The following is a 25833-nucleotide window of genomic DNA, read 5'->3' on the forward strand; positions in this document are numbered from 1 at the left end:
GTGTGTCAGTGAGAGTTTGTGTGGGTGTCAGTGAGAGTTTGTGTGTGTGTGTCAGTGAGAGGTTGTGTGTGTGTCAGTGAGAGGTTGTGTGAGTGTCAGTGAGAGTTTGTGTGTGAGTCAGTGAGAGTTTGTGTGTGAGTCAGTGAGAGTTTGTGTGGGTGTCAGTAAGAGTTTGTGTGTGTGTCAGTGAGAGTTTGTGTGTGTGTCAGTGAGAGGTTGTGTGTGTGTCAGTAAAAGTTTGTGTGTGTGTCAGTGAGAGTTTGTGTGGGTGTCAATGAGAGGTTGTGTGTGTGTCAGTGAGAGTTTGTGTGGGTGTCAGTGAGAGTTTGTGTGTGTGTCAGTGAGAGGTTGTGTGTGTGTCAGTAAGAGTTTGTGTGTGTGTCAGTGAGAGTTTGTGTGTGTGTCAGTGAGAGGTTGTGTGTGTGTCAGTGAGAGTTTGTGTGGGTGTCAGTGAGAGTTTGTGTGTGTGTCAGTGAGAGGTTGTGTGTGTGTCAGTGAGAATTTGTGTGTGTGTCAGTGAGAGGTTGTGTGTGTGTCAGTGAGAGGTTGTGTGTGTGTCAGTGAGAGTTTGTGTGTGTGTCAGTGAGAGGTTGTGTGTGTGTCAGTGAGAGGTTGTGTGTGTGTCAGTGAGAGTTTGTGTGGGTGTCATTAAGAGTTTGTGTGGATGTCAGTGAGGGTTTGTGTGGATGTCAGTGAGAGCTTGTGTGGGTGTCAGTGAGAGTTTGTGTGTGATGTCAGTGAGAGTCTGTGTGTGTGTCAGTGAGAGTTTGTGTGTGGGTGTCAGTGGGAGTTTGTGTAGGTGTCAGTGAGAGTTTGTGTGTGGGTGTCAGTGGGAGTTTGTGTAGGTGTCAGTGAGGGTTTGTGTGGATACCAGTGAGAGTTTGTGTGGGTGTCAGTGAGAGTTTGTGTGGGTGTCAGTGAGAGTTTGTGTGGGTGTCAGTGAGAGTTTGTGTGGGTGTCAGTGAGAGTTTGTGTGGGTGTCAGTGAGAGTTTGTGTGGGTGTCAGTAAGAGTTTGTGTGGGTGTCAGTGAGAGTTTGTGTGGGTGTCAGTGAGAGTTTGTGTGTGTGTCAGTGAGAGTTTGTGTGTGGTTGTCAGTGAGAGTTTGTTTCTGGGTGTCAGTGAGAGTTTGTGTGTGATGTCAGTGAGAGTTTGTGTGGGAGTCAGTGAGAGTTTGTGTGGGAGTCTGTGAGAGTTTGTGTGGGTGTCAGTGAGAGTTTGCGTGTGTGTCAGTGAGAGTTTGTGTGTGCGTCAGTGAGAGTTTGTGTTTGGAGTCAGTGAGAGTTTTGTGTGGATGTCAGTGAGAGTTTGTGTGAATGTCAGTGAGAGGTTGTGTGTGTGTCAGTGAGAGGTTGTGTGTGTGTCAGTGAGAGTTTGTGTGGGTGTCAGTGAGAGTTTGTGTGTGGGTGTCAGTGAGAGTTTGTGTGGGTGTCAGTGAGAGTTTGTGTGGGTGTCAGTGAGAGTTTGTGTGTGTATCAGTGAGAGTTTGTGTGTGTGTGTCAGTGAGAGTTTGTGTGGGAGTCAGTGAGAGTTTGTGTGGATGTCAGTGAGAGTTTGTGTGTGATGTCAGTGAAAGTTTGTGTGTGTGTCAGTGAGAGTTTGTGTGGGTGTCAGTAAGAGTTTGTGTGTGTGTCAGTGAGAGTTTGTGTGGATGTCAGTGAGAGTTTGTGTTGGAGTCAGTGAGAGTCTGTGCGGGTGTCAGTGAGAGGTTGTGTGTGTGTCAGTGAGAGTTTGTGTGTGGATGTCAGTTAGAGTTTGTGTGGATGTCAGTGAGAGTTTGTGTGTGTGTCAGTGAGAGTTTGTGTGGATGTCAGTGAGAGTTTGTGTGTGATGTCAGTGAGAGTTTGTGTAGATGTCAGTGAGAGTTTGTGTGTGTGTCAGTGAGAGTTTGTGTGTGTGTGTCAGTGAGAGTTTGTATGTGTGTCAGTGAGAGTTTGTCTGTGTGTCAGTGAGAGTTTTTGTGGGTGTCAGTAAGAGTTTGTGTGTGTGTGTCAGTGAGAGTTTGTGTGGATGTCAGTGAGAGTTTGTGTGTGTGTCAGTGAGAGTTTGTGTGGATGTCAGTGAGAGTTTGTGTGGATGTCAGTGAGAGTTTGTGTGTGTGTCAGTGAGGGTTTGTGTGGATGTCAGTGAGAGTTTGTGTGTGTGTCAGTGAGAGTTTGTGTGTGTGTGTGTCAGTGAGAGGTTGTGTGTGTGTCAGTGAGAGTTTGTGTTTGTGTCAGTGAGAGTTTGTGTGTGTGTCAGTGAGAGTTTGTGTGTGTGTCAGTGAGAGGTTGTGTATGTGTCAGTGAGATGTTGTGTGTGTGTCAGTGAGAGTTTGTGTGTGTGTCAGTGAGAGTTTGTGTGTGTGTGTCAGTGAGAGTTTGTATGTGTGTCCGTGAGAGTTTGTGTGGGTGTCAGTGAGAGTTTGTGTGGATGCCAGTGAGAGTTTGTGTGGATGTCAGTTAGAGTTTGTGTGGATGCCAGTGAGAGTTTGTGTGGATGTCAGTTAGAGTTTGTGTGGATGCCAGTGAAAGTTTGTGTGGATGTCAGTTAGAGTTTGTGTGGATGCCAGTGAAAGTTTGTGCCGACATACAGAGGAAATTCATCGGGAATGTAGGGCTACAAATACAAGTATCTGCCTAAACTCACCTTGCACTTTCTAACGCGTAATACCACAATACCTAATACAAGTGATATTGTCATACAAAAACTTTGTATGCCGAGTGGTATTCCTCTCATGAAAATGTTATATTCCACAAAGCACGGCCCTTCGTCTTCACAGTCCACACATCTCTGATGACATGGAAGACATTGAAATTCACTCATGCTTTCTGAAAAGTTGGCACCACTGCGCATGACAGACAGGATATGTCGTTCTAGCTGAGTTCCGGAATAGTGTTTTTGTGTTGCATTTAAAATTGGAAAGTAAAATCCAGATTTGCAATGGCATTCGTAGTTTCCTCCCCCGAAGTTTTCATCATGTGAATACATGCACTGAAAAATAACAAAAAATAAATAAAAATCCAATTAAAACTTAACTACAACTGTCATGGACTTATTTATATGCGATTAATTTAAGGGAATTATGTAACAGGGATGAATAGAATACTATAAATAATGAGACCGCTTGCCAGAATGCCCATTAATTAGTATGGCTACCATGACTACCGTACCCATCCGTCGTAAAAGGGAAGTCAATATATATATTACGCCAACCATTTGCCGAAAATGGCAAGTCAATGTAAATGTTACCCCTACCATCCGTAGTAAATGGCAAGTCAAAGTAAATAATTACCCCACCCATCCGTCGCAAATGGCAAGTCAAAGTAAATATTACCCCACCCATCCATCGCAAATGGCAAAACAAAGTAAATATTACCATCCGTTCTAAATGGCAAGTCAATGTATAAATTACCCCACCCATCCGTCGTAAATGGCAAGTCAAGGTAAACATTTCCCCACCAATCCGTCGTAAATGGCAAGTCAAAGTTAATATTACCCTATCAATCCGACGTAAATGACAAGTCAAAGTAAATATTACCCCTACCATCCGTCGTAAATGGAAAGTCAGTATGAATATGACCCCTACCATCCGTCGTAAATGAAAAGTCAGTGTAAATATTACCCCTACCATCCGTCGTAAATGGAAAGTAAGTGTAAATATTACCCCTAACATCCGTCGTAAATGAAAAGTCAGTGTAAATAATACCCCACCCATCCGTCGTAAATGGCAAGCCATTGTAAATATTACCCCACCCATCCGTCGTAAATGGCAAGCCATTGTAAATATTACCCCTACCATCCGTCGAAAATGGAAAGTTAGTGTAAATATAACCCCACCCATCCGTCGTAAATGGCAAGTCAAAGTAAATATTACCATCCGTAAGAAATGGCAAGTCAACGTAAATATTACCCCACTCACACCTTCGTAAATGGCAAGTCAAAGTAAATATAGCCCCACCCATCCGCCGTAAATGGCAAGTCAAAGTAAATATTACCCCACCAATCCGTAGTAAATGGCAAGTCAGTGTAATTATTACCCCACCCATCCGTCGTAAATGACAAGTCAGTGTAAATATTACCCCACCCATCCGTCGTAAATGACAAGTCAGTGTAAATATAACCCCACCCATCCGTAGTAAATGGAATGTCAGTGTAAATATTACCCCTACCATCCGTCGTAAATGACAAGTCAGTGTAAATATTACCCCTACCATCCGTCGTAAATGACAAGTCAGTGTAAATATTACCCCTACCATCCGTCGTAAATGGCAAGACAAAGTAAATAAACTTCACTCATCCGTCGTAAATGACAAGTCAGTGTTAATATTACCCCTACCATCCGTCGTAAATGACCAGTTAGTGTAAATATTACCCCACCCATCCGTCGTAAATGACAAGTCAGTGTAAATATAACCCCACCCATCCGTAGTAAATGGAATGTCAGTGTAAATATTACCCCTACCATCCGTCGTAAATGACAAGTCAGTGTAAATATTACCCCTACCATCCGTCGTAAATGACAATTAAGTGTAAATATTACCTCTACCATCCGTCGTAAATGACAAGTCAGTGTAAATATTACCCCTACCATCCGTCGTAAATGGCAAGACAAAGTAAATAAACTTCACTCATCCGTCGTAAATGGCAAGTCAGTGTAAATATTACCCCTACCATCCGTTGTAAATGACAAGACAAAGTAAATATAACCCCACTCATCCGTCGTAAATGGCAAATCAAAGTAAATATTACCCCTACCATCCGTTGTAAATGGCGAATCAAGGTAAATATTACCCAACCAATCCGTCGTAAATGACAAGTCAAAGCAAATATTACCCCTTACATCCGTCGTAAATGACAAGTCAGTGTAAATATTACCCCTACTATCCGTTGTAAATGGCAAGACAAAGTAAATATAACTCCACACATCCGTCGTAAATGACAAGTCAGTGTCAATATTACCCGACCCATCCGTTGTAAATGGCAAGGCAAAGTAAATATTACTCCACTCATCCGTCGAAAATGGCAAGTCAAAGTTAATATTACCCCACCCATCCGTCGTAAACTGCAAGTCAACGGTCATATTACCCCACCCATCCGTCGTAAAAGGCAAGTCAACGGTCATATTACCCCACCCATACGTCGTAAATTGCAAGTCAACGGTCATATTACCCCACCCATCCGTCGTAAATTGCAAGTCAACGGTCATATTACCCCACCCATACGTCGTAAATTGCAAGTCAACGGTCATATTACCCCACCCATCCGTCGTAAAAAGCAAGTCAAAGGTCATATAAATGAATGTAATATTTAGGAATGGGAAGAGTCATGTTCGGCTTATGGAGTCATAGAAATGATGAATATGACTATGTTATTTTAACGGGCATGGTGCTGTACACAAACCATTTATAAGTTTATAGAGATATAGATTTAAAAAACACATCTATATGTTCCGTTTGTGTACAGATATGGTTTCAACGTGAATTTATTGGTATTTTTAACATATATACAAGTTCACCTTCGTGGACTCTGGCCTGCATTTGTGGGAGCCAGCAAAAAGGGTGGTTGACTCCTCGCACTGGTTGATGGCAGTTTTGTTGAGGTCGATATCAAGTAGAACAACGCCCCTGAAAATATAGAAAGGACAATTATACGCAAGCACAGGACAAACTTGCCACAATCTTTACTGCTTGGTTTGGTCAGGTACTGTTTTCCAACTTAAGCTGAACCTAGTTTCTCGGAAATATTTAACTATTAACCCAATTACTAACTTAATGCACTTTACCACTAAACATCTAAGCATGGTGCATAAATATTAAAAACAATCTCTGTTGAAATCATATTCTCTGACAGGTTATATTGATATAGAATATCGGTTTAATCACGATGAATGCGACGCGTTCATAGTAATCGATGATGCAAGAAGAAGAAGAAGAAGAAGAAGAAGAAGAAGAAGAAGAAGAAGAAGAAGAAGAAGAAGAAGAAGAAGAAGAAGAAGAAGAAAAAGAAGAAGAAAAAGAAGAAGAAAAGAACAGAAACATAACAACAACCATTATTGATTTAAACTTAAAGTTACTTAAACGAATACTCAGACTCATCAATCTCATTATGAACCATAAACTAAGACTCAGCAACCTCAGTCAGAACCTAAAACTTAGACAAAACGTTTCCGGATGATTATAAAGCGAAGCAGACATCGCGAAATCATACCACAGCGAAACGCTTCCGAAGTATTTTTAAGCGAAGCAGACATCGCGAAATCAAACCACAGCGAAATGTTTCCGGAGTAATATTAAGCGAAGCAGACATCGCGAAATCAAACCACGGCGAAACGTTTCCGGAGTATTATTAAGCGAAGCAGACATCGCGAAATCAAACCACAGCGAAACGTTTCCGGAGTATTATTAAGCGAAGCAGACATCCCGAAATCATACCACAGCGAAACGTTTCCGGAGTATCATTAAGCGAAGCAGACATCGCGAAATCAAACCACAACGAAACGTTTCCGGAGTATTATTAAGCGAAGCAGACATCCCGAAATCATACCACAGCGAAACGTTTCCGGAGCATTATTAAGCGAAGCAGACATCGCGAAATCAAACCACAGCGAAACGTTTCCGGAGTTTTATTAAGCGAACCAGACATCGCGAAATCAAACCACAGCGAAATGTTTCAGGAGTATTATAAAGCGAAGCAGACATCGCGAAATCAAATCACAGCGAAACATTTCTGGAATATAGAAATGCGAATCAGACATCGCGAAATCAAACCACAGCGAAATGTATCCGGATTGTAGCAATGCGAAGCAAAAATCGCGTTTTCAAACCACAGCGAAACGCTTCCGTTAAGCAGTGACGCATCTCCGCTCGAAGTGGCCCAATATTTTCTCCAAGACAGCCACGAAGCCAATATCGATTGGTGTGTTGAATCTACCTTCGGTGTTTGGGAATAGCCAATATGTGTCACAGAAACGATAAGCAGGCATCGTGCTCGGAGACAAACAGCAGAATGAGTCTGCGACAGACAGAGAAAGGAATGGAATACCGCGGTGGTCAAATGTTAGTCGATGTATTCAATAGTATCGACACGACATGATGAGAGGCATTCAATATACATTCGTCGTACGTTGACCTTAGAAATGATTGCGTACAATTTGAATGCGAATGGCTACGGAATCTTTTTCGCTATCGCCATGTCGATTTAACTGGCATGCGACAACTTGAAAGTTAACGTTTAATTTCTACTTTTCGCTTTGTCAAGTTTCCACGAAATGAAAGAAGAAATGCGCTATTTTGGGGGCTGTTAATTATGGCGTGATTGTCAACTCGTCGACCCGTTATCTAGCACAAGCATTTGTCAACAGTTTATTCCCACGACCACTGGAAAAGTTGAAAGATTCGGTCGACAACAGTCGCGCAATAGTCAGCTTGTCGACTTTAGGTGTTTGAGTAGACGATATAACTTCTCATGATCTACGTTACTCGACAAGTCGAATTGAGAGCTCTAAATTTCAAGTTCACGTGCCCGTTTAGTCGACAAATCGATGGCGTAACCGGATCTCGTAATATGGTCATTTGACTATGTCATTCAGTGGTCAAGAGTTACATAGGCCATGTCCAATAGTCTCAACAACAGATATCCTCAATTAACAATGTACTCGACGGAGAGATGTGTTCAATATAAACATCTGATGCATGTGTATATTGACATGTACATTGTCAATGGTATGACATTCAATGCTCTGACGGTTAAGCAAAACGATGCTTAATATACATTATTCGAACAATGTCAGAAGAAACGGTTGTGTTAAAAAGGGGTGGTGTACGGTGGTCAAGTATATGATAATCGATATTTAATCGGTTCGATCGGGGCAGATGGTCAGAGCCATTTTATGGGCATGACGGACATGGCCACTAGGCATCACCTTTATATTGACCGCTGTGAAACGTTTGCCTACTGCTGTTTTTAATTTTTCAATTTCTAATTGGCAGGAAGTGATTTGAGTTTCATATACTATTATCGTCCAGTTTAGTATGCTAGATACATAATATATACAGAACATTCTGTATGGAGCTTCTTGTTACGCTTTGGCTGTAGATTTGTTTGGTAAAGTCAAGAAGTTGGAAATGTTAATGATAACTTTTCAACATCTGCTGACTGATTGCAAAACTGGTTCGGGTATGATGGAGACTAACTTCGCTGGGTATGATGGAAACTAACCTCGCTGGGTATGATGGAGACTAACCTCGCTGGGTATGATGGAGACTAACCTAGCTGGGTATAATGGAGACTAACCTAGCTGGGTATGATGGAGACTAACCTCGCTATGGCACATGCATACATTTTAAATCCATGCTCACTGTAAATTTTGACTCCAAAGCATTACAATTATGTGATTTTTCGTTTTCAGTAAGTCATCTAGCTTGTGCAATTATATATTTTAATTTATGATTGCTTTTTTACAAACTGTATTTCCTTAAAACTGTGTTATATTTTATAATCTAAATGTTTCTTCCTATGTCAAGCCATTTTTTACGACAAGGACCACAATGGAAATAAGGGATAGATAATTCCTTTTGGTGATATCCTTTGTGTACAATGTAGTTGACATGGACTATTTTACTTTTGCTTGATGTTTTAATCATGTATAATGTTACCATATTTTAACAGAAATAAATATATATAGATATATATATCCATGTCACTCACAGAAAAATACTTATGTATCAATTAACCATTTTATGTTTGATCGATGTTCGAGCGCTATACACTGTTTATATAAACTGGTCGACATTCAGGGGTTCCAAAAGAGGATTGAATATGTAGATATTGATTTGTTTATTTTGATATTCAATATGACGAACATGATAACCATGCATTTTTGTCATATATATATATATATATATATATATATATATATATATATATATATATATATATATACACCAGATTTGTTTATATCTTTGCATTGTACAATTGTGTAGTATATGAATTCCAAAATGTCTGCAATCTTTTGCATTGTCTAAAAAAAAAGAGAAAAATAGCTAAGATAGCTGTTTATGTTAGAGGGAAAAGAAGATTTAAGGAATAATTGTTAATTATTTGATAGAAAATAAACCCATATTTTGATAAAAAAATATTATGGTTTGTCTTATTAATAAAACTATGTAGACACATCACAAAGTTCATTCCAAACAATATCCTGAATTTAATAAATAGGGACAGGACAATTTAGTCGGCAGGAAAAATATGTCGAAAATGCATTACTTTAACATTGATAGCTGCATTTGAATTTATGAGATACATTACACATTAACGGGTCATCCTAGTAACCAAGTTACGGCAACATAGTCAAGACATTCAGTTGAATACTAAGCGAGTTTTAGAAAGCGTACGAACTGACCATCTCTTGGCGTAAAAATTGACCATTTCTTCGAAATACGAATTGACCACCTTCTGGCTTACGAATTGACCATTTCTTGGCGTACGAATTGACCATTTCTTGGAGGTACGAATTGACCACCTCTTGGCGTACGAATTGACCATCTATTGGCGTGACCGTCCCTTGGCGTACGAATTAACCATCTCTTGGCGTACGAATTAACCATCTCTTGGCGTACGAATTAACCATCTCTTGGCGTACGAATTGACCATCTATTGGCGTGACCGTCCCTTGGCGTACGAATTTACCATCTCTTGGCGTACGAATTAACCATCTCTTGGCGTACGAATTAACCATCTCTTGGCGTACGAACTTCACGACCGTGCTACAATTATATTATTAATTGACGAGCACGTTACGCTTAGTGTTTTTGCACTAAGCCTTAAACAGCCTTAAAAGTAGTTTCCTCACTCTGCAAGGCCATACCTGTGCATTGCCTTTGAGATGACTGGTGACTCTGTACAATCTGGTAACGTTTAAATGGGTTCCATGAATAAAATTGAAATTTGTTTTTACCGAAAAACATATTATAAATATATTTAATATGTTAACCCTAATAGTTTTACTTTCGTTTCAGTTGAAATTATGAAGAGTAATACAAACTGTAATAACTTAATGTATTATGTTGTCGATTATTTACTTTACATGTTAGTCATAAGGGGGCAAGCACCTTAGAAGTGGTACCAACATTATTTGGGGCTTCCAGACATCACAACTGAACGATAAGGTTAATTGAGCGATCAGAGAAGTAGTTTATTTATGGGTTGTATTCCTTAATTAATTGTATCAACCGTCAAGAAATCGTACGTCATTCTCCCTCAGTAACTCTCGTATAATCAATTTAGTTAATTGGTAGAGGTGTCTGTATAACGAGGTATAATTAACCCGGCAATGAAACAATAGGGAACAATAGCACGTGGGAAATGCTACTTGGCTGGAACTGACAGCACGTGTTGAATTTTGGGTATAAATATCGCGGTGGGAGCGATAGGGTTTTATATGATTCTTTATAGTATGTAAAATATAAAGTTTTCGCTCTCTCCTAGTTGATATGTTGTTTGGAGGTCGTTACTGTCTAAGGTGACGGAAAACACACATCGGATATGGGTCATATAGTTTATACGTCATGAAGCAAGAAACAGTTTAAAAAGGGGCGGTTATTAGGAATATAACGTTCTCAATACATGTAATTAAATACTACGTAGACTTTATGTTCTATGTCAGGTATGTGAAAGTGGTAGTCTACCTTAACATTTAATTCAAATGTATTCCTTTTGACACGTGTATTTGAACATGTAAGGACAAATATTAGTTTGCAAAATGGGCTGCTAGAACTAAGGCAATTCTAGTATTAGTACAATGAAAACTACAGGGACAAGCCCACTTTTCAAAACAAATAAGCAAACCCCATATTTAGAGGCGCACAGCTAGGGCCCAGAGAGATACAGAACGAAAGACACTAAAAGTTATGAAAATAATGTCGAACCCCGTTGGTTCGAACTCGCTTGGCTCGATTTCCTCGTTGGCTCGAACTGGATCTGAAGGACCGATTTCTTGATACTGAATGATAGCATTCTCCCTTGGCTCGAACTCTCCGAGGCTCGAGGTATTTTCGCCGGTACCTTGGACATCGAGCCAACGGGGTTCGACTGTATTCAGTTTGTTACTGCTTTCAGGTAGTCTGAACCTAATTCAACAAGAACACTTTCATTTCCTCATTAAGGACTTCTTGGAAAACATGTTTACCATTGGGTTTCTAAATAACTGCATAATTAAAAATGAAAAAAATAAACTTTTTCAAATAGTTAGCATTATCATGTACGTATTATTTTCAATGCTTGTTACCTTACATCCAAGTTAAAGTTGATGCAATTATTGTTCATACTTCCAAGTCCTATATCTTTGCAATTATGAAAAACAACAACAGAGTAATAGGCATTGGTACGCATGTGCATTGTGAATCTAGTAAGATAGGTCTAAAGGTTCATGCGAATATCTTGAATGACCAAGTTAAAGAATTAACATGACTCGTTTCCAAACCATCAAGGGACATAACTGGTGCAAGATTTACAGGCCCTGTTGTACATGTGTGGATTGTCTATGACACTATGTGTACATAGTATCATCTTGAATGGATTTTGAGTTATGGTGCCAAGGTGTTTTCGCAAATCAAGGCTATGGTTATAACTCGACCTTTTTTCCGTGGTATCGACCGATACGATTTGGGACGTTTTGTCTGGGATTTCCGGACCAAGGAGCAAGGCAGACGACTTCCTGAGACCAAAGGTGATGGACGTGTTCTGGTATAAAGATCATGAAGTGTGCTCTGGCCCGACCAAAGACTGCTTTCATACTTAGGTGAATATCCCGAAACGTCCGTTATTGCAGTAATAGCTATACTAGTATAATTAAAGCAGAGAGCTATAACATTTCTTAACAAACTCGACAAACTAATCATTTCTAATGCAACGAGTTCGTCAATATTGTATTCTTTATCATTTAATTAAGATATTTTAGCGAGAAATATCTCGCTTCTAAATGATGGGGTCATCATGCATTACATATTTACGTAACAAACAGTCTTCGGCTACAACTGTACATTTATACATACCTTTAAGAAACAACATACATGTTGAAGATACCCCCATCACACAGCTTATAATTGCATCAAAAAACAGAAGTGGAAACGCTTACAAAGCCAAGAATCCTGCATAGTCGGGTACAAAACATCGCTAATCTACCCGGGAAATCTTCTGTAGTTATAAAACCTGACAAGCACAGTTCTCTCTTGGATAAATCTATCTGGACATATAGTACGTGTTCTGGGTTAAGCTTGTATGTCTCCCGTTTAGTGCCTGCTGGGCCTGGGTGCCTGCTGGGCCTGGGTGCCTGCTGGGCCTGGGTGCCTGCTGGGCCTGGGTGCCTGCTGGGCCAGGGTGCCTGCTGGGCCTGGGTGCCTGCTGGGCTTAGATGCCTGGTCATATTGAAGAATACTGGGCTTGTGCTTGTAGCTCCCACAGTTTATACCATTATTTGAATACAACCTACATTTTCAGCCAATGAAATGTAGATAGGCAATCATTTAGTACTAGGTTGAATAATTACGAATGTCAACTGTCGCGGGTGTTTGAAGCCACCTACAGCCACTCACCAGATGCATATTCCCTGTCTCACATTTTAGGTTGAAAACCAGTGATGTTGTACTAGTATTTTAATTCAGCATACGCTACGCCCACTCCGCCCATTCTTAATTGTTTAGGTTTTATTTCAGGTCATCTAACTATTACATATCGAGAGAGTGTATATTGGATAGTGCGGTTGCAACTTGTTTCACAAAAACGAAACGTCATTACTTATACGGGCTGTACGTTTTCGTTGACAGTTCCGACCAGTTACCACAACATGTATTGGTAAAATTATATTATACTTTTTAAGTAAGTAGTGTTTGTTTATAACACAATCTGCCTTAACTATTAGAAATATAGCAATTAAGTCTTAACCTTACAAGGCGAATTTTGATGACACGGCTGAATATATTAATGTTTTTCTCAAAGTTCGAATGAGGGTACACATAAGTTTAAATATGCAGGGTTGACATGAAATGATATACATTGGTAAAACATATTTAATCAAGATGGCCATGTTGGTAGAAACATGTTTAAGATTAGATTAAACTTGTATCCCTCAATAACCCAAATGGCAGCCAATAAGTCATTCAGCATTAAATATATGCGGGGAAATTTAGGAGGTATGTGAACAATGTTCCATTCACGTAAGGTCGACATCTAGGTGTGTTATCGCCTTCATTGGGCTTATAGATTTTATATATGGCCGCGGAATATTGCGGTAACCCCGGAACCTGTACCCTGTGTTTCGTATAGTTAAAACTTACGACAGAATATGTAGCGATTTTCAAGAACAGTGTACGTCGTTCGCATCCTCTTTGTTGTCTTAATAAATGCAACACATAGGTGACAAATAACTATTTGAAAATTTCATTACATTTTCATTTGACGCACGAACTATATCGATATAATGGCAACTCACCAATTTGAAACAAGGGAAAACATACACAAACGACTGCCTATGCTAGAAACTAAAATGCAATAATGTATATAAGAAAAGAAAACCAACAACAACATAAAGAAAATCAACAACAACATATCACAACATTTATTAAACATGCTTACGATTTTCTACAAAAGCATTTTTCCATACAATTTCGTAAACATCTGAGGTACAGCATTTAGTTCAATAATCCAATTTCATTTTACAAAGAGTATGTACATCTCACCTATTCTTCAAATTCACTTGTCTAGTTTTGTTACACTTTATATATGCACATGTAAATAACCGTCACATACTTTAAAACGTTGAAACTAAAACTCAAACAACAAAACTGCCCAGTGTAGCCAGTAACAACCATGCATTAACCCAAATCACACAATTACAAGATAATGAAATAACACAAAACAAACATTCTAATTTACTATGTGTTCACCACATGCAAGCTACACCCATGTTTCGCGTGTTCCGCCTTTTAAACAACATTCACGCAATCATGTCCAATCATCAAGTGATTTTGTCGGAGCAAATAGTGGATACACGAACATGAAAATTGCCAAGAAATGTAGGGCAAATATAGGTATTATATAATGCATCTATGACATTCGGTTTTCTTCGTGTGTTTTACGTATACGGACTTGCATGTCAAGGTCTACTATTCTAACATTTTCTATGTTCTAGACGAATACACTATCATTTTAGCTGTTATTAAACTAAGGCACTAACATTTTAGATTTTCTAGGAAAAAGACATTTAGACTGTTCTTAGTCTAAGACACTAACAGTTTGTCTGTTCTAGACTAAAGCGCTAAAGTTGGATCTGTTCTAGACTAAGGTACTTGAATTTTGGCTGTTGTAGACTAAGACACTCACATCTTGGTTGTTTTAAACTAAAGCACTAACAATTGGGCTGTTATAAACTAAGACATCAGCATTATCGCAAAAACAATATGGCTGTTCTATACTAAAACTTGAACATTTCGGCTGTTCTAGACTGAATCACTAACGTCTCGGCTGTTCTAGACCGAATCACTAACGTTTTGGCTGTTCTAGACTAATGCACTAACGTTTTGGCTGTTCTAGGCTGAAGCACTAACGTTTCGGCTGTTTAAGGCTGAAGCACTAACGTTTCGGCTGTTCTAGACCGAATCACTAACGTTTTGGATGTTTTAGACCGAAGCACAAACGTTTTGTCTGTTCAAGGCTGAAGCACTAACGTTTTGGCTGTTCTAGACTGATGCACTAACGTTTTTTGCTGTTCTAGACTGAAACACTAACGTTTCGGCTGTTCTAGACTAAAGCACTAAAGATGCACTAATGTTTTGGCTGTTCTAGACTGAAATACTAACGTTTCGGCTGTTCTAGACTGAAGCACTAACGTTTTGGCTGTTCTAGACTGAAGCACTAACGTTTTGGATGTTCAAGAATGAAACACTAACATTTTGGCTGTTCTTACCTGAAACACTAACATTTTGGCTGTTCTAGACTGAAGCACTAACGTTTTGGCTGTTCTAGACTGAAGCACTAACGTTTTGGCTGTTCTAGACTGAAGCACTAACGTTTTGGCTGTTCTAGACTGAAGCACTAACGTTTGGGCTGTTCTAGACCGAAGCACTAACGTTTTGGCTGTTCTCGACCGAAACACTAACGTTTTGGCTGTTCTAGACCGAAACACTAACGTTTTGGCTGTTCTAGACCGAAGTACTAACGTTTTGGCTGTTCTAGACCGAAGCACTAACTTTTTGGCTGTTCTAGACCGAAGCACCAAGACCGAAGCACTTACGTTTTGGCTGTTCTAGACTTAAGCACTAACGTTATGGCTGTTCTAGACTGAAACACTAACGTTTTGGATGTTCTAGACCGAAACATTAACGTTATGGCTGTTCTAGACTGAAGCACTAACGTTTCGGCTGTTCTAGGCTGAATCACTAACGTTTCGGCTGTTCTAGACTGAAGCACTAACGTTTTGGCTGTTCTAGGCTGAAGCACTAACGTTTTGGCTGTTCTAGGCTGAAGCACTAACGTTTTGGCTGTTCTAGACCGAATCACTAACGTTTTGGACTGAAACACTAACGTTTTGGCTGCTGTAGACTCAGACACTAACCGTTTAGCTACTTTGGAATAAGATGATCGTATTTTTGCTGTTCTAAGACTGAGATACTATCATCTTTTGCAATTCTAAGACTTCGACACTATTTAAAAGTCTTAGAACTAAAACGTACATTTTTGGCTGTTCTAAGACTTCAGCACTAAAATTCTTAGACTAAGACACTAACAATTGTGGCTGTCCTAAGACTTCGACACTAAAAGTATTAGACTTAAATACTAACATGGTGGCTTTTTTAACAATTTGACACACCTTTGTCTTCGATACTTACATTTTGGTTGTCATAAATGAGTACTTTACTTTAAAGATGCACTCTTACTCCCAAATAAGATTTACCACAATTAATACAATTGTTTTAATACATCAAAAAGGATGAACAAATATCGAAAACAATTTTTATGAAGGATACCGAGATTAATTTGAAAGAAAGGTTCAGAAAACACGGTATTTCTACCTTTTGAAACGATAGTAGATCAGAGTAAATCTTTTAGCACTCACCAATCATTTATTATTTTTGCGTTTTCAGCTAATAAATACACGGTTATAATCTTGTTATCAGTTATTTGTATTTTTAATAAATAGTAAGAAGTTAAAGGTTTATCACTCAAAATGTATATAATTTTACCTCCACACGATACATTCTAAGAATTGCGTGAATATTGTTGATCTTTCAAGGATTGATCTTCTAAACAAAAAAGATAAACACACAACAACCACCATACACAACTTACTTAAATTCTCTTTTCGTTGCATTATTGAAGAATGGTAACGACACGCCTGCAACCCATCGCTTTAACCGGAAACAATCAAAATATGGCTGCTCCCAGTGAACGGTGAATGGTGTATGAGCGGACGTGACGTCATACGATTTGTGGAACTTTTTAGAATGATAAGCGTAAAATTCCTGGTTTGTAAAGTTTTTGTATGACATTCCGAAGTCCTGGGTCATGCTATCACCATCACTTGTGTTTTTGTAAATGTAAGGAAAAAATTTGGTCGAAAATGCAATTCCAGCCCCTGCTATATTTCCATCATCTATAATAATTCTTAGAAAAGAAATTAAAGCTGGCACATGTTCATCAGAAAAGTTAGTAAACTCAACAGTTGGATTGTTTGTAAACAAATCTGTCAAATATTTTGCTATCAAACGACCTCGCTGCACTTGTTCATTGTACTTTTGGAAAGACGTCGGTTTAAACTCATAATTAAAATCACTAAGTGTTATAGTCTGAAGGTTTCTTGACTTATTGCACAGTTTCTCTCTTGCTGATTGGTTATTTCGTATAGAATCAATAAATTCCAACATTTTACTTTCCTTTAATGAGTCTTCATCCACTGAAAAATTAGTCCGTAGCAGAGCCATGTCCGCATCTTCTGATCTTAAATTCCTACCACTTGGCTTTCTTTCTGGGCGTAGATGGTGATTCAATTTTGGAGGAAACTGTAGCTCGGGACCTCCTAGACTTTCAGCAGTTGTTACCAGTAGAATTTCACATAGACATATACAGAAACAATGAATCCTAAGGACTAGCAATTCTAACTCCATATTTGAATGGAAACACGTGACTAATTACCACGTGTTAAAAAATAAGCCACGCCCCCAAATTCCCATCGTGGGGCAAGCTTTTACTTAATGTCACTTTGAGTATTGCAATTGATATTCAATTTCAAAGGCATCCCAACAAGGTTGTTCCTACCAACCTTCTACCAACTGTTTCAAGTTGATGCGAGTTCGTTCGTTGAACGAAGTTCGAGGTTTTGGCTTCCTGCGATTAAATATCATGGTAGTTGTGTGTCTTGTATTCTAATTAGGCGTCTGCTGCTCCATGTTCAGTGGTGTAATAGTCGGGTTCCTTCGTAAATCAATAAGAATCTTCTTTTATTACACGATGCAAAGTTGATTGTCCGCCATATTGGATGGAAATCATAGATCGCTTATGTTCACTTCCGGTTTAAATGATTTTTTCTCACCGTATTGATAAAACTGCAAAAGAAATAGAGAGATTATTGATCGAAGCTGTTCTTCCGCACAACAAGTAAGGTTCGCATAGCAGAAATAGCCAATATGTCTAAAAGAACATTAATCACTTCGTTTTGATCAGCGTGTGTTGGTGCATTAGTAGAAATTCTCGATATTTCTTCACTCGCAGTTGTATGATTGTTGCTAGTAGTAATATGTTGAACATTTGCACTAATTTGTGTTAAGTAATTATTGAAATAATGTTTGAAGAACTTTAACAAAGATTACATGGTTTATACTTCGAGAAATAATTGGATACGAAAATCGACATTTTTTTCTAATGCACCGTAAATGTAGCAATTGTTTATCATTAAAGTAATGTAACCACACCAGGCCTTCAAAAATAGAATTAATTTTGATGGACTATGATATACCATAAAATATTTTTATTAATTTAAACACAACGTGCAGATTCAAGTGTCCTAAAGTTTACATGCAGATATGTACACATGTTTGTCATAAAATAAATGTCACATTAGTCTATTAATCGAACGCCATCATTTGATCTGTTGAACTATTTTCCGTGCTAAATACACATGTACAAATGAACACATCGTCTACTCCAACATTTGGTTTTAATTTTTTACCTCAGTTTGAAAAAATCTAGACATATACGTTCCATATATTTAGTTGATATAGAGGTAATATGGACTGCTATACAGTGTCATTTCAGGCATTATATTACAATATGAAACCGTTTGGCTTCGGGAAGGAGCGTTGATGTATAATGGTAGCCGAAAGGAAGTGACATCTGGATGTTTATTTGAGCTCGGTTGTGAACACAGCTGAACGCTGATATGGATCACTCCGATTCCGAGACCTAGGCAGAAACCAGTATACTTCTGTCCCTTTACAGAGGCCATGCATGTGAGACAAAGCGCCTGGTGAAATCGAACCCACAACCTCCTGGTTGAGATGTGGAAACCAGGACCATCTTACTTCATCATTTCAAAAGTGATATTTAATGTCTACAAAATGCATTGCATTACTTGCACTGAATTACTAATGGAATAAATGTTTGGACAAAGCTCTCATCATTTTACGTATTTGGTTGATACTTGGACAAATACTTTTGAGCCGATATATTTCCAAGTTCCCAATTTGTAAGTTGCCATTTTGAATATCTTTTTTATGGAGCAGTTTGACCCAGTTATCAATTAATTCCATTTTTACGAGTTTTTCTTGGAATTCATTCCACTTTGCGTGTTATGTCTTCCATTTTGTGGACGCAAAACTTCATGACCATAACTGGAAAATGTATTTTATTGCTTTTGGTTGATGGCGGTGTTCATTGGATCAAGCCGATATGTGGTAGCGTACAGGTTATATCAGCTTCTTTATTCAAGCTCACATAGAACATTATCGCAGTCACCCATCGAAATGGTCATATTCCTATTTTTCATGACGTCCCATGTGCTCATGTTATGGCTGTTTTGTTGTGAGCATGGGCAGTCAAGACGTCGGGCCTTCAGGTCAGAATGACTTGAACTGCTCTTATTTTATGGAGGACTGTCGCCAACTTAAAATAACCATATGGCTACGTGTGGGGCTGTATCAGTATATGGCTTCATGGGATCAAAGATAAGTGCCAAATGCCGCTTAAGACAGGTGGTCGCTTAATATGTTTACTTTATATAGTCAAATCGTACGAATGAAATTTAGAACGGCGGAAAATGGAAGTTTCCGTACCGCAAGCGATACGTTCAGTAAGTGCTAACAGTCGCTCACGTTAGCAAACTATTTAGTTTTGTATCACTGTTTTATCGTTGCCTGTACACTGCAGGATGGGAACCAAATTGCAACCGTTTGTTTTCGTGAGCGTTTGTTAGCCTTAAATAAACTAAGTCAAGTTTGAGTGTGTTTGATTGAGATATAGGACAAAAGCTCTTGTGTTATTTGTATAGTATTAGGGACATATATCAAGATTTAATTTACGGATCTGAATGCAAGAATAGATGTTTCTAGAATGTCAAATGTTCAGAAGGTATTTTCTGTGCCTGATTTTATAGATGTATACAGCCAATGTGTCTTTCATATTTGGCGGTCGAGTAGTATTCCATATAGGTTGTGCCACTTTATGCATTTAAAAGTCATTGAACAGTTTTTGACAATAAAGATTACTTTCCAAGATTGTGCCATACCCCAATTTTCTCAAGTTTACATTTAAGAAATAGGAAAGCACATGATATCAGAATCAACGGGGACGAACAGGCCCCAAATTTAAAATAAAATGGCAAATGATTCCATAAAATGACATATGAGGTCAACACACCCTATGGCATCTTGTGTGATCAATACCCCCTATGTCATATTATGTGATCAACACACCCTTTGAGTTCTTGTGTGATCAACACACTCTATGTCATCTTGTGAGGTCTGCACACCAAATGTCATATTGTGTGGTCAACACACCCTATGTCATCTTGTGTGATCAACATGCCCTATGTCATCTTGTGTGTTCAATACACCCTATGCCATCTTGTGGGGTCAACACGCCCTATGTCATCTTGTGGGGTCAACACACCCCATGTCATCTTGTGGGGTCAACACACCCTATGTCATCTTGTGACGTCAACACACCCTATGCCATTTTGTGACGTCAACACACCCTATGTCATCTTGTGACGTCAACACACCTATGTCATCTTGTGACGTCAACAAACCCTATGTCATAATGTGACGTCAACACACCCTATGTCATCTTGTGACGTCAAAACACCCTATCTCATCTTGTGTGATCAACACGCCCTAAGACATATGTGTGCTCAACAAACCTTATGTCATCTTGTGTGATCAACACAACCTATGTCATCTTGTGACGTCAACACACCCTATGTCATTTTGAGAGGTCAACACACCCTATGTCATCATGTGACGTCAACACACCCAATGTCATCTTGTGACGTCAACACACCTTGTGTGATCAACACGCCCTATGCCATCTGTGTGCTCAACACACCCTATGTCATCTTGTGGGGTCAACACACCCCATGTCATCTTGTGGGGTCAGCACACCCTATGTCATCTTGTGACGTCAACACACCCTATGCCATTTTGTGATGTCAACACACCCTATGTCATCTTGTGGGGTCAACACACCCCATGTCATCTTGTGGGGTCAGCACACCCTATGTCATCTTGTGACGTCAACACACCCTATGCCATTTTGTGATGTCAACACACCCTATGTCATCTTGTGACGTCAACACACCTATGTCATAATGTGACGTCAACACACCCTATGTCATCTTGTGACGTCAACACGCCCTATATCATCTTGTGACGTCAACACACCCTATCTCATCTATTGTGATCAACACGCCCTAAGACATATGTGTGCTCAACAAACCTTATGTCATCTTGTGTGATCAACACATCCTATGTCATCTTGTGACGTCAACACACCCTATGTCATTTTGAGAGGTCAACACACCCTATGTCATCTTGTGACGTCAACACACCCTATGTCATCTTGTGAAGTCAACACACCTTGTGTGATCAACACGCCCTATGTCATCTGTGTGCTCAACACACCCTATGTCATCTTGTTTGATCAACACCCTATGTCATCTTGTGACGTCAACACACCCTATGTCATCTTGTGAGGTCAACACCAATATGTCACCTGTGTGCTTAACACGCTCTTTGTTATCTTGTGACGTCAACACACCCTATGTCATCTGGTGAGGTCACCAAACCCTATGTCATTTTGTGTGATCAACACGCCCTATGTCATATTGTGTGATCAACACACCTTATGCCTTTTTGTGAGGTCAACACACCCTATGTCATCTTGTGACGTTAACACACCCTATGTCATCTTGTATGATCAACACACATTATGTCATCTTGTGTGATCAACACACCCTATGTCATCTTGTGTGATCAACACATCCTATGTCATCTTGTGTGATCAACATGCCCTATGTCATCTTGTGTGTTCAACACACCCTATGTCATCGTGTGTGATCAACACAGCCTTTGTCATCTTGTGAGGTCAACACGCCCTATGTCATCTTGTGAGGTCTGCACATCCTATGTCATCTTGTGAGGTCAACACACCCTATGTCATCTTGTGAGCTCAACACACCCTATTTCATCTTGTGTGATCAACACACCCTATGTCATCTTGTGTGATCAACACACCTAATGTTATCTTGTGTGATCAACACACCCTATGTCATATTGTGAGGCCAACACACCCTATGTCATCATGTGTGATCAACATGCCCTATGCCATCTTGTGAGGTCAACATACCCTATGTTATCTTGTGTGATCAACACACCCTATGCCATCTTGTTACCTCAACACACCCTATGCCATCTGGTGAGGTCAACACACCCTATGTCATCTTGTGGGGTCAACACACCCTATGTCATCTTGTAGGGTCAACACATCCTATGTCATCTTGTGACGTCAACACACCCTATGTCATCTTGTGACGTCAACACACCTATGTCATCTGTGACGTCAAAACACCCTATGTCATCTTGTGACGTCAACACACCTATGTCATCTTGTGACGTCAACACACCCTATATCATCTTGTGACGTCAAAACATCCGATGTTATCTTTTGACGTCAACACATCATATGTCATTATGTGTGATCAACACACCCTTTGTGTCTTTTTTGACGTTTTATGTCTTCAATATATTTTTTTTACTTTCAAAAAAGTGCTACTGGGAATATCTAGTATGCCTAATGAAAGTTGTGTATACGTTTAAATTGTCCCCATTCTGATATTGACATTTGTTGTTAGTGGCATAGTATAACTTAGTTTACTTGATGAAATCCAAACTGTCGTTTAGTTTATTCTAAGTTGTATTCAGTTTACAACGATTTCGAAGAAAGTAACATCAACTTATGCTTAACAACTTGTTGGCACGATGTTGCGCGAGTGTTGTCTTGTGTTGTCACGTGAGGGGAAAACTCGCAGAAAAAAACACCTGTCCGGCCTGGTGACCACTAACAAACCCAGATATGCCCAGATATGTGGGTCAACTTATTGAGAAGCGAGTGCGCTAACTACTTCGTTAAATGGGCGGATCCTTAATACAAACAGTTTACAGAAGTTCAAATTAATAAAATTAGAAATGCTTGTCAAAGTGACAAATTAAAATAACCATAGAAACGAACATTTATAGTTATTGCAAAAGATAAAAACAATGTGTTTACTTATTTAAATATACATTTTATTTTATTGTCTGATATTGTTTCTAAATAATATATATAACAAATAAGTCATTGATTCCCAAATGCGTTTTAACTTAATATATATAATATACATACGAATATAAAAGACATTTTATAAGTATATACTTAACCCATTTTTCGTAATGCTTTATTTCTTTTATATTGCAGGTATTCATTTATTTATCTTTCTAAGCAGAACCATACGTGGGTCATTAATTACCTATTTCATTAAGCATATTGTGTGAACTGTTTAAAACGAAATTAACTTTGATCTCTTATGTCATTGATTGGCCTAGAACGAGCATATAGACGCATGTAATATATTAAATGAAATATACAAATAGATGCTGTTATATCCTCTGATGGGTTACTGGGCCTCAGTCAGTCTTAGCTAGCAAATTTGCAAGATCTTGAAGCACATAGTCTTATATATATACCATAGTACAGAGCATACATCAAAATACCAATCGATATACGTTCGCCAAGCAATCGAGTAGCTCCATCTCCAACCTTATTGAATAAATTCATAAAACAAGGACGCCATCAAATGCCTTACATTCATCCATATTTCTACGGTATTCTGCGACAATTTCTTGCCAGATTTCAAGTACAATGACGCAGCGTCTTCGAGTATTGAACAGAATAGATGAACACAAGGTTTAACATACAGTTTAGCATACGTCCGCAGACTTCATTTTGCTATGCATCATTCGACATTGCCAGTCACAGAGCCATTGGAACTATCAATACATACACTCAATCCTCGTATTCCGGTCCGGCGGATGCTAAATATTAGAATGCACAACACATAACTGATTCCAGTACACATGTAGTACTTGTAATTATTACACAAAATCCATTAGCCAGTGTTTATACTAAAGAATAATTCACATATAATCAACATAATGTCTTCGAAGGCCTCACTTACAGAGAGCCGAGTCACTGCTATTGAATTCTGCCTGCTGTCTTTGACTAAATGGAATCTCCCAGTGAATGGAACAGGCTATAAGGCGATGCGAACGATTTTCCAATACACATAAATTACATTAATTTCCTTGTGAACTACGACTAGCGACGAGGATGCGCTCGGGGAAAATTAATATCGGGAAACCGTTCGGGCGTTCCCGTGCTAATTAAAAATGCACTTTGTTGGAAAGATTCGGTTATCATCGGGAATGTCCGTACACAACGAACGCATGAGGAAATGATTCTGGTGCTTTTGCACCTGGCACGCGATACATTTTACGCGCGTCTGTGCCAAGATGAAAGGAAATCAACGATTGATGAAATGAACAGATGAAAGGCAGGGTAGTTCATGAAAAACAAGTGCATTGGAGTTGATTATGTCCATATTTTTGTGTTTATCATTTAAATTCAAAGTCACGTGTACACAGATCAACACGGTATTTTTCTTAGCCCACATATTTGACGATTAACAGGTTCCCTTATTTATTTTGGCCAAATAAAAGACTTTAACTTGACTTTACGAAATGAAAAATCGTTTACAGTGATTCTCAAAACTCTTTTATATGATGATCATGGACAAATTATACTAAAGCAAAAATAGTGTACTGCTGAGTTGGAGAGTTTCGGCGGTACCATAACATTTATCAGTAACCCCATAGCACCGGATTTCCAAACTGAAATTATTTTTTTTTTAAATAAAAAAAAATCTTATAATTCCAATGCCAGAAATGTGAAAAATTATTGAAAACTATTTTATTAATAAATGTGCACTTTGTGCTGTCTATCTAAAAGAACATAAAATATATAGACAGTACATATTTACGAAAAAATCAACAATATTTTTTCACATTTCTGGCATTGTGATTTTCAGTTCAGTTAATTATAAGATTATTTTTGAGTACGCGACTTAATCCACAGTGATTCTGACAAAAAAAATCAGCCAAAATTGCAGTATGCGTACTTGACTACATGATCCTAAAACTGTCCATTTGCAAGTACTAAATAATGCATCTCAGAACGCACAGAATGCACCAGACTGCAACATGGTTTACAAAAAATTCTGAGGGGGGGCATGCCTCCGAACCCCCTAGCACAATTATGAATCCACATGAATAGAGGGCTAGCTACGACCCTGATTTGAAGGATATTGGACCGATTGTTCAGAACTCTGTTACAGTTAATAACGTGGTTAACATCATCGTTCTCATCAACTTTTAAATCTGTACTCTGCAGGCCCCAATTTCTCGAAACGTCTAAAGTCCCTTTTAACAGGATTAAGCTAAGCTCACAATTTTTGTGATTCAATCATTTGCGTAATATTTATTTTCTTAAGAGTATATATACTTCAGGAAGGAATTATTTTCATGATAATCACAATAAACCAGTTTTCATTTATCAGAATTCAATTAAAGTATGTATTTTAGCTAATTGAAATATGCTACTTAAATCTGTTAAGCCGTTAAATAGTTTCGAGAAATTGGGGCTAAAATAGACACATCTGTGATTTGCAGAATTTCAATCAACGTTCGAGACATTTGTTTCAAATGCACGTGGGTTTTTTTTTGTTCTAAATATTTGAGCAATTTAAACAATAGTTTACCTGTTAAAGTTAACAACATTGTGTACTTTATCGAATTTCTTAACAAACGGTCAAATGTTTGCTTTTGTTACGCGTGTAAAACGGGAATAAGCAATTATAAAAAGGTGAACAGTTTAATAGAAGAGTTGGCAAAAATGCATGACGGTGTCAACTCAACTCAACTCAACTCACCTGCGGATTTAGGGGGAGGGGACGCACCTGGCTCCACCCCTTCCATCTACCAAGTTTACTTTTCTGTCAATATCGGAGGTAATGAAATACATTTAAAATGCACCGTTTCAGACTAGAAATTGTTATCCCCTCCATCTCACTGCAAACATTTTAAACCATTATTATTTCAGTTCTAAGGTAGGGCGAATGTCAAAAGGTTGGGTCCCTAGGTTATGCGCCCCTTTTTATGTCCATTCCTGAAACCGCCCGTGAAAATGTTTTTTGTTGTTCTCAATCCATTCGAGTCGAA

The 25833-nt window shown here is 38.8% G+C and overlaps 1 protein-coding gene across 4 annotated transcripts in view; it reads right to left on the reverse strand.

Moving 5' to 3' along the window:
• The window catches only part of LOC128240837 (probable G-protein coupled receptor 158), a 45024-nt gene extending 21258 nt beyond the window's left edge, over positions 1-23766 (reverse strand). The window contains exons 1-4 of one of the 4 annotated variants that reach the window (XM_052957767.1): positions 23736-23766; positions 16322-17574; positions 5496-5604; positions 2627-2971 (exon numbers count right to left, since the gene is read on the reverse strand). In XM_052957767.1, coding sequence (XP_052813727.1) covers positions 2627-2971; positions 5496-5604; positions 16322-17136 — 1269 coding nt within the window. In that variant the 5' untranslated portion in view covers positions 17137-17574; positions 23736-23766. Of the gene's footprint in view, positions 1-2626; positions 2972-5495; positions 5605-16321; positions 17575-23363 lie in introns of all 4 variants that reach the window. The other 3 variants (XM_052957764.1, XM_052957766.1, XM_052957765.1) reach the window with 3 other exon arrangements.
• Positions 23767-25833: the final 2067 nt, after the last annotated feature.

This window comes from Mya arenaria, chromosome 7, assembly GCF_026914265.1.
Source record: "Mya arenaria isolate MELC-2E11 chromosome 7, ASM2691426v1".
NCBI lineage: Eukaryota > Metazoa > Mollusca > Bivalvia > Myida > Myidae > Mya > Mya arenaria.